The following is a 15,509-nucleotide window of genomic DNA, read 5'->3' on the forward strand; positions in this document are numbered from 1 at the left end:
AGGACACCCAAGGCTACACAGAGAAAACCTGTCTCGAAAAACCAAAAAAAGAAAGAAAGAAAAGAAACATAGGAAGCAATGAAGAGAAACAAATCTGTTCTGACCCAAGATCAAGAACTAGATTACAAGATTTGTCCAATGGTAGTGTTTAGGATAATTAAACTTATTTTTTTTTTAAATAAGTGTAGAACAAACTGACCTGAAGAATGCAGTTGTTTGCAAATCGAGTCTTTTTTTTTTTTTTTTTTTTTTTAGGTTCATGCTCTTAGCATACAGAAACCATATGAGGCAGTTTTCCTAGGAGACCCCAGTATTTAGCCCTTTTGTGGGCGCTTTCTTTCTTGGTGGGTAAGATATTCTGGCAGGAAATCAATGCTCAGTGTCAGAAGCTTTAAGCTACCGGGCCTGACTGAGTAGGATGGAGAGTGGAGATGGTACTTTGTGTCCGCATTCCTAGAATCCCGGCGTCTGCTCTAGTTTCCTCCCCCTAGGCGTGTCCTGGGAGATTTGGGCCGCCCTTTTCCAGAGAGCACATAGTCTCACTTGCTCCTCACGCCTCTGCTTTTCCCCACCCTCCTCCACTGGAGCCTTTCTCTTCCCCCGGGCCACTTCCTTCTTCAGCCTTAGGACGCGGAAGCAGAGAACCCGGCTCAGACCCACGCGGCATCAGCTCTTCAGTGAAGGAAGAAGCACCCGGAGAGGTGAGCAATTCTGGGGAGGAGGTGACGCTGGAGAAAGGCTGGACCCGAAACCTGGGGAGGCTGAGCCCCAGGGCGAGGGCTGGGACCCCAGGGTGCCTAGGTGCAGCTGGAGGGGCCGTGGGCATGCGCCCCCTGTACCCCACTCGCGGGCACCCCACTCGGCCTGCACACTTCCGTACGGGGCTCACGTGACGTTTTGCCGGCCGGGGGTGGACCGGGAAAAGGCGCTGCCTTAACCGAGGTTTGCAGCGGTGCACTGCACTTGGCGTGGGCTTGAGGGGGTTGGGGGTGGGGTGCGGTTCTGCAGACCTGGCTGGGAAAGGGCTGGAGGGGGGATCCCGAAGGAAGGAAGTGGGGTCAGGACAGTGCCTTCTGTAGTGCTGAGGGCGAGTGAGTGAGGGTTCGCGGGACTCGTCGGGCCCCGGAGCAGTGCCCTCCAATGGGCTGGCTATGGGGGATCGTGGCAGGGTGAGTTGCGTAGACAAAGGCCTCCCTGACGAAGTCCTTGACTCTGCAGGTCCTGTACTCTGCAGCCCTGTGCCACCAGTTTAGGGGTGAGTGAGTGGGGTGCACGCGAGCCCCAGGAATTAGGGACCCGTATTTGGCAAGACCTCAAATTGGTAGGAGGGATGACCAAATATGGAGAATGCTCGCTTGAGCCAGCTAATAGTGAGAAAGGTACCGGGGTTAGCCTTTGACCCGCACCAGCTGTTAGCGACTGGAAGTGCGCCCAGCTCGCGTGAAAAGTTGGCTGCCGGTCCCCCGGGGAGGCGACTTCAGTAGGCTTTATTTCCTTGGCCTATTGCCTCTAGAATTTTAAAACATAGCTAGAAAACGCTCCTGACCTAGCTTTCCAGACATGTATTGATGGAGCTTTCTAGCCTGTGCCCCAATCCTTCTCTTTGTGAGTTCTATTCAGACAGCCTAATTAGAGCCTGTGACAGATAGACTGCCTGGCTCACATCTGCCACTCCCATTCTTCCGGCCTGCAGACAGGCTCTTTTCTCCCGCCCCTTAGGCTTGCTCTGCTTATGACTTACCATTGTTCTTAATCTCTCTCAGTCCAGTCTAAGGTTTCTCTCCTGCTTTTAGACTGCCATGGGTCTTCCAAAGAATGTCTAATGTGAATATTTTCTCCTCTGTCCTCTCCCATAATAAATGGCTAAAACATGCCAAGTTGTGTATGCAATAGTAAACCTACTATTCTCCCATCCATAGGGGTCCAGACAGGGAGCCTTTTTTTTTCTTTGTAAATGATCTCCCTTAGTAAGTACTCAGTATATGATATTACATAAAAATACATTATTACATTAGGTTCATTTGCATAACAGCAAAAGAAGAGGAAGGATTTCATGAATTGGGGTAACTGAGTGGGTAGAGCCACATGCTGCCAAGCCTGATGACCAGATTTTGATCCCTGTGACCCACATGGAAAACCCACAAGTTGTGTCTGACCTTTGCATTCACACCCCTCTCAAAATAAATAATAAACGTAAAGCAGATTTTAAAAAAGAATTGTGAATTAACTCAGATAAGGAATCTGGTATGTCATTAATTATAAAGAAATGCCCTTTGCCTTCTCTTCTTAAAACTGGATGAGTGCCCATTTCAATGAAAGCAGTTATGCATACTGCGCGTAACAGAGGGCCTCTCTCTTTGTTTTCCTGCTGTAGGAATCTAAAGTATCTTCCTGGTGTCATTTAGAAGTAGAAAGTGGGAGAGAATGACGTTGAAGAGAGAGATATTCAGGCAGGGGATTAGAGAGGTCCCTAACCTTGGCATTCTTTGTTTGTTTGTTTGCATTCTCACAGATCTTGACTTCCTGAAACAGGACAGTTTTATAGAGGGTTTTTATATGACTCAAATATCTGGTTGTGTCCCCCAACCCCCGAATAATGTGTGGGCATGCCTATGCATGCGTATGCATCTTGAAAGTGTGTGTGTACAGGTGCACATGTAAGTGTACGTGCTTGAGCATGTGTGTCCTCAGGTGTCCGCCAGAATGCCAGTCCCCTCCTTTAAGAAAGCTTCTCTTAATGGCCTGACGCTCACCATTAACGGTTCTAGACTGGATGGCCATGGAGCAGGGTGCCATCTCTCTCTGTCTCCCAAGCTCTCGGATTACAGTCATAAGTGCTACTGCAGCCAACATTTTTAATGCAGGTTCTGGGTCTCAATCTCAGGAGCCTCATGCTTGCAAAACAAATATTTTACCAACGGAATCATGCCCTAGCTTCCCGATCTGCTTTTCTGTTGTATCTGTTCATCCTCAGTAACAGAGCAATGCCAAACAAGACTAAGACTATGTGGAAGTACATTACAAGGGTGCTAGCTGTGTTTTGTTTGTTTTTAAATAACAGGTTATTAAGCTAACTTCTTGGGTCAATAATTCTTTAGCATGCAAATAACTCATACAAACCACTACACCTTATAAACAGGAAAAATATCGTTGTTCATAGAACCAGAAGATCCAGGATCAGGGACAGGCTGATTTATTTATTTATTTATTTATTTAATGCCTAGACTTTCTGTTGGATTTCCTATCTGGGTCTTCCCTAGGGTAACAATTTACATCAGGCTCATAAACGAACATCTTAGAACCAGTGGAAAGGATGTTTTATTAATTAATAGTCTAGCAAAATCCTGAGGCTGAACTTGACTGTTTGGAATGAGAGCACTTGTCCTCAGACCTGGACATGTGTGCACCCCCATGGTTTTTTGTTTGTTTGTTTTGTTTTGTCTTTTGTTTTTTGAGACAGGGTTTCTCTATGTAGTCTTAGCTGTCCTAGACTGGCCCCTGCTTCCCCTCCTACCCCGCCCCCCAACACACACACAGTGCGCTACCACCCCTGGCTCTCTCTCTTTTTTTTTTTTTTAACTTAAAAATCAAAGAAGTGTCTGAATTGACCCAGATTAGGAGCTGGTGCCTCTGACCAATCCTGCTGACTTTGGGTCACTTCTGGAGCTGAGGGTAACACTCTGTCCACATACATGGCTTTAGAGTAAAGAGAGAAGTGCTGTCCCCAAACAAAACTCAGACTGCTTGTGCCAGGGTGGGAAAACAGTAGTGGGCCCATAAAACAGCAGCTGGCCACCACTGACACGGACGTGCTTACTTCCACCATTATTCTGTATCCTCAGGAGATATTTTACCGTTTTAGTGTCACTTTAAAACTGTGCCTTGAAATTACACAACTATGCTTTCACCAACACAAAAGCACCCAACGCAGTTGGGGAGTATAATTTTTGATAAAAAAAAAAGTCTTAGAGAGCTGCATTTAATTGAAGACTTTGCATTTTGCTGCAAAGTCCGTTCAATTATAAAATGCGCATGCAGATAACAGCAGATGGTCGTGGCCATCTTAATTATTAGCTAATAGAAAATCTGGTGTCCCCCATCAATATCACTGAAGCAGGTGGTATATACTCATAGATGTCACTCTTACCAGGGATTAGTAATAATCCATCTGGGCGAAGTTGTTTCTTTCGAGTCATCACCTTAAAGGAAACAGTAACACAGCTCCAGCTCATGGATTCAAACTGCAGACTTTGTCTTGTTCAAGCAGGTTGAATAGATAGATGCCTCTCCTGCTCAGGTGCTCTTACCTGCTAGTCTCCGCTGGTGGGTGGTCCACCCCATCAGCCCTTTGTTTTTGTTAGGGCGTGAAACAGCATTTGTTTAACTTCTCTTCCTGGTGATGGCCATGCTAACAAGGAGTACTTCAGTCAGATCCGTGTAGAGAGACATTTACCTTCTAGTGAGGAAAGGCCAGAAGTCAGCAATCCCACCTGAGTGAAATGAAAGAGGCGTACAGTGCTATGGGAACACCCAATAGGGGAGCTCTCCTCAAATTGGGGAATGCTTTCTGAGGATATTACGTCCAAGCTGGGACTGACTTCTAAGCCTTAGAAAGAGAATGGCAACGGCTGGAGCAGAGCAAAGAATGGAGAGGAGGCTGGCTGTGTTGCCCAGGATGGCTAGAAAGATGTAACCACAGGTTAGCACTCAAGCGCACAGTGGAGGAAACTGGAGCAGAAGTCGGAATCCAGCCTGTGGGAGACTTAGCAGGACTTAGCAAGACTTAGCAAGACTTAGCAAGACTTAGCAGGCTCAGCTCTTACTGTTCTGGACTGTTCTTGATGGGAGCATGAATGGGCCTCACTACAAGCTGTGAAAATCAGTCAGTTTTCATGGGCAGAATGCAGAGAAGGGTATGATGTTCTTGTATGTGAAGTGGACATTATCACTGCACTGACCTGAGGGTATTCAGGTGGCTTTGGTATGGGTCTGTGTAGACCTCAGGCTCCTGCAGAGCAGGGCGCATGTGGGTGATCTTGGCACCTCCATCTCTTAGTTCAGGGCCTGTGAACTGTGCCTTGTGCCTTCTCTGTGTCCCCATGATACTCCATTTGCTCTTACCTTTGTATAGACTGCCCTTTTCCACTTGTCCACTTGATCCACCTTCCCAGCGGTCTCCAATGTAATTAATGCCTTAGACCCACCATCCAGAGAGTCCTCGCCACATTGCAGTTCGTTGGAGACTTCTCTCTGCCTTGAGCATGGATCCTGTGACCTTTTACAGTTTTGGTGCTCAGCAGGGATCTGTGACAAGACCTGCACGGAATAGTACTGTTGTGAGGACGAAGGCCATCTTCTTCCTAGTAGCCATTCTTGACACAAGACAGAGGCAACATTCAGAGAAGTTCTATGTGTAGAGGTAAACTCATGGAGATATATTCGTGCGCTAAGCTTCATATACATAGAAAATGGGCACAGTCAATAATAGTGACAAATCCTGCATGAAAAAAAGAGAAAGGGCCCTTGGATTGGTGTGTGCCTGATGGGGTATAAAAATGTCCGTAACATATAGACTTCTTTTCTCTTTCAGTCAGCAATGAATGTGGATCATGAGGTTAACCTCCTGGTGGAGGAAATTCATCGTCTGGGTTCCAAGAGTAAGTATTTTAATGCAGAGTGTTTCTTCTCAGTGTACCCCAAGACTTCCTTTTCAGAGAAGCAGTTCAGAACTGAGGACAGAGTGACACTCTCAGCCCACAGCCTAAGGTGGTAACTGCTCTTAGGCAGCAGGGGATGTTTGGGGCACACGGATGTTTGAGTATCAGGTTTCTGAGGCAGAGAATAGTTGAAATGGTTTATTATTTTTTTTCAAGGTAACAAAGAAAATGTGTGATGTTTGTTTCAATTAAATCTATTTACTAGTAACATATAAATCAACGAAATGAAGCCGGGCACAGTGACACATGCCTGTAATCCCAGCACTCAGGAGGCAGAGGCAGGTGGATTGCTGTGAGTTCAAGGCAAGCCTGCTCTACAAGGCAAGTCTAGGATAGCTACGGCCATGCAGAGAAACCCTGTCTTGAACACCTCCCCCCAGTCAATGAAATAATTTAAATTTTTAATTTTTTGATTTACTTTATATCCTGATTGCAGCTTCCCTTCTGTCGTCTCCTCTCACTCCCTCTCTCTCACCTTGCTGCACCACCTCCCTCCTTTCCCTCCTCCCCTTCTCAGAAAAGGGAAACCTCTGTGGATACCAGCCAGCCTTGGCATATCAAGTTGCAACAAAATTAGGTGTATCTTCTTCTGTTGAGGCTACACAAAGCAGCCCAGTTAAGAGAAAGAGATCCAAAGACAGACAAAGCAGTCAGAGACATCCACTGCTCCCACTTTAGGAGTCCCATACGAGGACCCAGCTGTACAACTGTCACATATGAGCACAGGGCCTGAGTCCATCCCATTCCTTTTCTCTGGTTGGCAGTTCAGTCTCTATGAGCCCCTATGGGCCCAGGTTAGTTGATTCTGTACGTTTTCTTGTTGTATCCTTAACACTCTGGCTCCTTCAGTCTTTCCTCCCCCTCTTCCGCAGGATTCCCCCAAGCTCTACTTAATGCTTGGCTGTGGGTCTCTGTATCAGTTTTCATCAGTTGCTGGGTGAAACCTCTCTGATGACATTTATGCTAGGCTCCTGCCTACGAGTATGGCAGAATATCATTAATAGTGTCCAGGGTAGCCTCCCTCTCATGGCATGGGTCCTCAAGCTGGGCCAGTCATTGGTTGGCCCTTCTCTCAAATTCTGTTTCATCTTTTATACCTTGTAGGCAGGACAAATTGTGGGTCTAAGGTTTTGTGGCTGGGTTGGTGTCTTAATCCATCCGTTGGAAGTCTTGCCTGGTTATAGGAGATGTCAAGTTCGGGCTCCATATACCTCCATTGGTATAAGTCTTAGCTAGGGTCATCCTCATAGACTCCTGGGAATTTCCATTTCCTAGGTTTCTAGCTCATTCCAAAGATGCCTCCAGTCCAGTTGTCTCTCCCAGTATTCTCTCTCTCTGCCCTCCTCTTCCCTCATCCCACCCGTAACCCTCCCTACTCCACCCCAAGTTCTTCCATCCATCCATTGCCCACCCTCAGGTCTATTCTATTTCTCCTACTCAGTGAGATTCAAGCGTCCCCCTTTGGGTCCTCCTTGTTACTTACCTTTTTTGGGTCTGTGGTTTATAACATAGTTATCCTGTACTTTATGGCTAGTATCTACTTATGAATACATACCAGGTTTATCTTTCTGGGTCTGGGTTGCCTCACTCAGAATGATGTTTTCTAGCTCTGTCCATTTGCCTCCAAATTGCATGATGTCATTGTTTTTAGTGGCTGAGTAATACTCCATTGTGTAAATGTGCCACATTTTCTTTATCCATTCCTCAGTTGAAGGACATCTAGGTTGTTTCCGGTTTCTGACTATTATGACTAAAGCTTCTGTGAACATAATGGAGCAAGTGTTTTTGTGGTACGGTGAAGCTTCTTTTGAGTATATGCTCAGGAATGGAATAGCTGGGTCTTGAGGTAGAACTATTCCCAGTTTTCTGAGAAACCACCAAATTGATTTCCAAAGAGGTTGTACGAGTTTGCACTCCCATGAACAATGGAGCAGTGTTCCCCTTTCTCCACATCCTCGCTAGCATGTGCTATCACTTGACTTTTTGATGTCAGCCATTCTGATGGTGTAGCATAAAATCTCAGAGTTGTTTTGATTTGCATTTCCCTGATGACTAAGGACATTGAGCATTTCTTTAAGTGTTTCTTGGCCATTTGGCATTCCTCTGTTGAGAATTCTGTTTAGCTCTGTACCCCATTTTAATTGAGTTATTTGGTTTGTTGATCTCTAGTTTCTTGAGTCCTTTATATATTTAGGATGTTAGCCCTGTGTCAGATGTGCAGTTGATAAAAGTCTTTTCCCATTCTGTGGGCTGCTGCTTTGACCTTTTGAAGATGTCCTTTGCCTTACAGAAGTTTTTCAGTTTCATGAGGTGGCATTTATTAATTGTTAATCTTACTGCCTGGTGGTTGATGTTTAGTTCAGGAAGTTGTCTACTGTGCCAATGCTTTCAAAGCTCTTCCCCACTTTCTCTTCTGTCAGATTTAGTGTATAGGGTTTTGTGTTGAGGGCTTTGATCCACGTGAACTTGAGTTTTGTGTGGGTCATAGATATGGATCTATTTGCATTCTTCTACATGCAGACATCCAGTTCAGCCAGCATCATTTGTTCAAGGTGATTTCTTTTTTCCATTGTGTGGTTTTTGGTTCTTTGTTAACATCCAAGTCTCAGTAGGTGTGTGGGTTTATTTCTGGTTCTTTGATTCAATCCCATTGATCAACCTGTCTGTTTTTATACCAGTACCACGTGGTTTTTATTAACATATCTCTGTAATACAGTTTGAAATCAGAGATGGTGATACCTCCAGAATTTCTTTATATATATATGTATATTATGTGTGTGTGTGTATATACACACACACACACACACACACACACACACACACACACACACACTTGCCTTCCTATGTGCATATGACAAATAGGTTAAGAAAGAACTTAAGGAAGCAACACCCTTCACAATAGCCACAAATAATATAAAAATCTTAGTGCAACTCTAACCAATCAAGTCAAAGACCTGTATGACAAGAATTTAAAATCTTTGAGGAAGATCACTTGTGTCCTCCCATTCCTCCCTCCCTCTTTCACCCTATTCCCCTTCCCTAGGTCTGTGACTGAAGGGGACCTCCTCCCCCATGATATAGTCACAGCCTATTAAGTCTCATCTTGGTAGCCTACTTATCCTTTCTCTGAGTGCAACCAGCCCCCTGCCCCCCCCCCCACCAAGAGGAAGTGGTCAAATATGGGGCACCAGAGCTCATGTCAGAGTCAGTCCCCACTCTGCACACAACTGTGGGGAATGTGCACCCCATTTTCTAATGTGGGTTTTGGTGATTGAATTCAAATTCTTATACTCATACGCATGCTTGTCTGGCAGGTGCTTTGTCCATTCAGCTATCTCCTCAAACTCTGCATTTGTTTTTTATTCTTATTGTAGCCAGCGACCACAGATTTAGCAATGGTAAAGCAAGATTTTTAATACCAGGACACATTTCCCTTTCTTTTTTTTTTTTTTATAGTTCAAGCATCCGATGAGGATCTTTCTAGGTTCAGATTCTGGTCCTGGCTGGCTCCAGTCCTTTCTGGAGGAATTTGAGGAGACTGTAGTTCTAGCTTCTAATTCGGTTTATGTTCTGGAGCTGCCTGCATTCCTTGGCTCTTGACTCTTTTTCCGTGTCTTCAAAGCCAGCACCAGTGTGGGGAGTTGGGTGGCCTCCCACTGCCCTACTCTGCCTTCCTCTTCCACTCTTAAGAACACTTGATTCCATTAATCAGACCCAGATAATCCAGAATAATGCCCCATTTTAGAGCCTTCACATAATCACATTTGAAAAATTCCTTTTACCATGTAAAGTAAGATTTTCACACATTCTAAGGATTAGAACATGGGCGTCTCTGGGTGGCAGGATTCTCCCGCACCCTCTGGTAGTCCTAGGATAGGGTTTATATCCTCAGGTGCTCCATCACTCAGCCACTCCCGTCTCTTCTCCCGTGAGCATTTCCTAGTCACTTTATTTGACATCAGAAATGTTAAAATAGAGACATACGGAAATGTTGTGGAGGTCGTAGCCACATGATCTTAATCATCTTGTCACTGACTGATGTGGCTCTCCCATATGTGCCAAGCCCTACACAAAGTATACGTGACATAGGCATGTTCATTTTCCATTAGCATCTTCTTACTTAATTGATGAAATAGATAAAAAAAAAATTGATGAGGTAGGTATCAGGAAAAAAAAAAGGCTTGTTATACTGTGGACTGCTGACTCTCCAGCTCCAGTAAGGTCCCTTTACTTGGAATTAGTATGTTGCTTGGATTGTTTAGAGCATATTTCTAAAACTTTGTAGGCTGTTCTTATTCATCTCAACCTGTTGTTCATTGGTCAGGTTCAGCTGGCTTTAAAATTGTAACCTTTGCACTCCTAACGGAGTGTCTGTGTTCTACTTGGGCGATCTGAAGTTCCTCTTCAAAATGAGCAGCTTTACAAATCAGAAGACAAGATAATTACCGTACTATCCATAATGCATGAAAAATACTTAAAACCTCACAGCTTCACCAGGACACCTTGACTTTATTGTTGGCAAAAGATGGCTTATTGAATTGGAAAGCATGTGTGGAACACAGCCATTTTCTGACATGCTATAGTTAATTATTTACCTTGAGCCTGGAGTGATTTTGACTAGTCTATCTCTGATGTATGAGCTCTAGCTTGAAAGTTTATCCATTTCTTTTAAAACCTAAACCTTTAAAGTCTCCTTTTTCATCCAGTTAGAGAAGATGGAATGGAAATTATGACTGCTTGGAGATCTGAATTCTTTCACCCAAGAAGGATTCTTGAATTCCTTGTTTGGGCTCAAATATAGAGATAATAGAAGTTAAAGAAAGAAAGAAAGAAATTCTCAGTCCTTAATGTCTTCTTGCAGCAGCTGGAAGACGGACAGACTGGAGGTGTCCCGGGAAGAGGTTTAGAGTGTGGGCGTGGCTAGTTGTGAAGATTACCTCCCTGTAGTCCCAGCTCTTGTTAGCTCAAGGCTGTCTTGGATTACTGAGACCTGTCTAAAGACATTTTTTTTAACTTAACTTTTTATCTTTTTCTTTTAAATGAATTTCACACCATGCACCCCAATCCCACTCATCTCCTGCTCCACTCGTACCCAGTCTCCACCCTTGAAACCTCCCCCCAAGAGAAGAAAAAGAATCTCATTGTGGAAGCTATAGTGTGTCATAGTGTGTTCCATTGTATATCCGTTTTTCCCACACTTCTTTTCCTGCAAATATTCATTGCAATGACTTGTTCGTCTGCTACATGGCCTCTGGCTTCTGTTACTCTATCCATACTGGAACCTCATTAGGACTCCTCTCCGGTATCCTGTTGTTGCCTTGTGTCGTGGAGACCCTGTAGTTTGAGATCTGTACGACCAGCTCCTTTGTGCACTCCTGAAATTGATTGAGAGGGTAGATGTTGGGGTGGACCAATTTAAAGCCCTGGATCTAGGCCTGAGAGATATCTGAGCTGTGAGCCCGTCAGCTTTCCCACCCTCATATCCTTGGGGCTGTCTCACCAGCAACTCTGAAACCAGGGCCAGCTTGACCCTGTTGCCCAGGCAATGTCAAGGCCCATTCTTCTGAGTGTTGTAGGCGTGAGGGACATGGCTAGTTCTCCCACTCTCATGACTCTGAGGCTAGCTCTCCCACCTGCCACAGAAGGTGAGGGAGAGAAAGAGGGCATCTCCCCATTATCTGTACCATGACCCAGCAGACAAGAGGCAGAGCCAGCTCTCCCATGCTCGTATTCTCAGGGCAGGCTCCCCTACAACTCCTGCAATACGTGGGGCCTGCTCTTCTGAGTGCTGCAGCTGGCTAGAGGCAGGGTCAGCTCTCCTGCTCTCATGCCCCCAGGTCCAGCTCTTCCATGATGCCCAGGTAAGGGGTGGGGCCAGATCTACATAGTCCTTAGACATCAATATGTCCCTGGGCAGCAGCCCAGACCAGGGATGTCTGCCTGGCCTTTGGTGGTAACAGACCCGTGCTGCTACAGGGCCACAGACCCAAACGTGGCCTGAAGTGGCAGCATAGGACAGGACCCCATCATAGTCCCAGAAGGCATCACCACCTATTCACATCAGGCTGTTTCTCACCACCCTCAAGCCTCCCGTTCTGCCTCTTTTCATTGTGCACACATCCTTCTGTATCTCTTTCTCTTCCATTTCTCCACTTTACTTGCTCCTTTTAGTGGCATCTGGGGCCTTTGTGTGTCTGGGGTCATCTCAGGGGTGCTATGCCCTGCTTTATACACTATGGTGCCTGGCAGGGGTACCTTAGGCATGTCTGCTCAAGGCCTGTGTGGTGCTGGTTTGGTGGTCTTCTCAGGCTCCCTCCTCAACCAGCCCACTCAGTTGATCCCCACAGGAGAGTTGTCTATCAAGGGCTCATTCCCACCTGGCAATGGTCCCAAGTAGGATTCTTCTAGTCTCTGACTTGCTTCCTGTCCTGGGAGCCTGTCCGGGCCTGCCTGTCACTGGACTGGTGGTCTCTCAGGCTTGGTTTTTTTCAGGGAATGTTAGCCTACTAATCATTCAGATGTTCATAGATCAGAAAATGAGTGTAGAAACAGCCTCTCACCTCTCTTCCACCTACTGACATATGACATTGCAGCCATATTTGCAGTGCCTCTAGGGACAAGTAAAAACATTATTATTTGTATTATTATTATTATTATCATCATCATCATCATCATCATCATCATCATCATCATCATCATTGTTATTGCTGTTGTTGTTAGCTTTCAAGACAAGGTTTCTCTGTGTAGCCTTGGCTATTCTGGTCTCATTTTGTATACCAGGCTGGCCTTGAACTCACAAATATCTACCTGCCTCTGCCTCCCAGAGTGCTGGGATTACAGGTGTGCGCCACTGCGCCTGGCTGTAAAAACATTTTTAAAGAAGGTAAAACAGAAATATGGGCTCATATTAGACTTTCTGAGAATGAATCTTGTTCCCTTCAAACTTGCTGGAGGATCTTGGGTCTTTTATCACGTGTTTCTTTTTCTTGGTTTTCCTTATTTGTGTAATAATAATAATAATGTTTCAGTAATTTAGACACTTCTTGCATTTTAAAGTCTCTAAAATAGAATGTTTCTTAATGTTGCTCTGCTGTAACTTGGCAGTTTAATTGGATATTAAGTAATGGTGCTTCTTGAAGCCATTGGTGTCTTTTCTTACATGGAATGAAGACTGGATGCATTTTAATGACTATAAAGTTCACTTAACAGCCCTAGGAACATAACAAATACTCAGTAAATATTGGCTATTGTTACTAAAGTTTATGGCGTGAGCTTTGATAGACATGCCCCCAGTTTAGTTAGAAGAGATAACTAATGATCAAGAGAATTGTGAAGGCAGTCTTAGGAAGGGTACAGTTGACTCTTTTGAGTAAAGTATTTCAGTTGGGACCAGGGTCCAGGATGCTGGGCTGATCCCTCAACATGGGTACAGTTACAAAAACCAGATTTCTCACAGGGCTTTGGGCAAGAGCAGATAGTTCATTATGACTAGTTCCAAACATGGAGTGAAGACCAGGCAAGCACTGGATGCTCAGCCCAGAGGAGCAAAGAGAGGCCGTGCTCTTCACTTTACTTTGAAGGTGACAGGAGTCCATTGAAAGATTAACATAGAATAGTATTTATCAGATTTGCATCTAACAAAATGTATTCAGTGGTTTTACTTTGGGGAAAAAAAATAGGGAAAGGAAGACTGGTGTGGAGTAGCCAGTCACAGCCTGATGTCACCTGGGTGAGAAACAATTAGAGCTTCAACTCAGCCGTGCATGCTCATCAGAGATGAGCGGATGGAATTGCAAAGACACTTTGTAGTTCTGGGCATTTGTCAGACTGAAGGATAAGAGGGAAGGAGGACCCTAGGGTCTTACCCAAGTTTCTGCTTTTGGTGCCTCCAAAGGGGGAAAAAATGTACTGTAAATTTGGATTTACTATTCTGGGAGCTTTTAACTTTTCTGAAATCTGTTAATCCTGGGGACATTCCTGTCAGGCACTTTCACCGTCATTAGCTGGATGTGGTAACAGAAGCCAGCACTAAAAGGCTGCCCAAGGCTGCCTACCACCTTTACTCATAGCCAACCATCAACGGTTGCTTAAACAGTGGATCTACTTTTCATATACCTTATTTTTTTTTAAAAAAAAATATATCTTATAAACTGGCATCCAAGCAAGATAATCTTGTGAAAATAACTTTTGGGTCTCCCTACGGGAACTGAGATTGAGTGATCACAATAGGTAAAAGAATGTGGCTTGTTTTGAGACCTTCACTGCAACCCTCACAGGCTGAGTGTATTCAGAGCATGCTTTTTCCCTTCCATTTGTTGTCCTAATTAATCTAATAACTAGCCTAATTTCACTTTTATTTATTTTTCAGAAAGATTTGTTTGTTTAGTTTTTATTTTTAAATATAAGTTGTATAGATGTTTTGCCAGCATGCGTGTCTGTGTGCCTCATGTATTCCTCGTGCCCATGGAGGTCAGGAGAGGACATCAGATCCCCTAAAACTGGAGTAACAAATAGTTATGAGTTCCCAGTGGGTGCTGGGAATCGATCCCTGGACCGCCTGGAAGAACAGCCAGTGTTCTTCACCGCTGAGCCATCTCTCTAGTCCCACCTAACAATTTTGAAAATGAAAATTGAGAGAATTTTGTCTATAACCTTACTACCATAGCATATTCATTTTAATTCTTTTTAAACTTTGAGACAGGGTCTCTAGATGTAGCCCTGGGTGGCTTGAGATTTGCTATGTAGACTGACCTGGCTTTGAACTCACAAAGGTTTGCCTGCCTCCGTCTCTTGAGTGCTGGGATTAAAGTCACCATGATGGAAAACACTCACCTTGATTAAGGGCTTCTTCTTGTCCTTTCAGACTTTGCCTCGAAAGCGCACTGTGTCTGTTCTGCTCCTTCAGTGTAGGAAAAGATTAAGTGTTGAATTTTAACCTTGGTTACCTCCAGGGTAGATGTTTCTGGGAGATGTTCCAAGGTTGCCATCCATTGAGGCAAGGCATTTATTAATGTTGTGTTTCTCTAATTAGATGCTGATGGAAAGCTAAGTGTGAAGTTTGGGGTCCTCTTCCGAGATGACAGATGTGCCAATCTCTTTGAAGCATTGGTTGGAACCCTGAAGGCCGCGAAGCGAAGAAAGATTGTTACGTACACGGGAGAGCTACTTTTGCAAGGTGTTCACGATGAGGTTGACATTGTGTTGCTGCAAGACTAGTCTGATTTGCATATCTTGTGGTTGGCTGTTAAACTGGAATAATTAAGTCAGAAGACAAACATGAGCTTCCTTATGTATTTTTATAGAACTTTGTAAACAAAAGGGACTCATTGAGAAGTCCTGGGTTTTTTTTTATACCGTGAAAGAAAACATTACGCTGTAAAATAAACAAAACCTATTATTTTTCTTAAGAAGGTAATTGGGAAATGTAGGCAATAAAACATTTTTTTGGAAGCGTGTAAGGGTTTTTGTTTTCTTAAATCATTCTTAGACAATTTCTACAGGCACTTGACATTCCATCAAAACAAGAAGCAAACTAAGACAAGCTGCCATGAGGGATGTTACGTTATATAATAAAAATATGTAACTGCCTTTAAATTTCCTGATGGCTGTGTTTTGTGCATCTTGCAATTGAGTTTTTGTATCAGAATTAGGTCACTACAGTAAAAAAGACGTCAATTTAGAAAATACTTAAAACCACAAAATTAAACAACTAAGAATGGCTAGTATTCTTATCTCATATGGATGCAAAATTAGCCCTGAGTTAGGGGATAAGCAAAAAATAAAATAAAATAA

General features: G+C 44.2%; 1 protein-coding gene across 1 annotated transcript; it reads left to right on the plus strand.

Annotated features, from left to right (window-relative positions):
• The first annotated feature begins 504 nt into the window (after positions 1-504).
• On the plus strand, positions 505-15,175 carry ABRACL (ABRA C-terminal like). Its single transcript, XM_084775829.1, has 3 exons — positions 505-701; positions 5,591-5,657; positions 14,749-15,175. Exons 2-3 carry the CDS (start codon positions 5,597-5,599, stop codon positions 14,931-14,933), a joined length of 246 nt encoding a protein of 81 aa, XP_084631955.1. The 5' UTR covers positions 505-701; positions 5,591-5,596; the 3' UTR covers positions 14,934-15,175.
• The last annotated feature ends 334 nt before the right edge of the window (positions 15,176-15,509 follow it).

This window comes from Acomys minous, assembly GCF_964271855.1.
Source record: "Acomys minous genome assembly, chromosome: 3".
In the NCBI taxonomy this organism is placed as follows: domain Eukaryota; kingdom Metazoa; phylum Chordata; class Mammalia; order Rodentia; family Muridae; genus Acomys; species Acomys minous.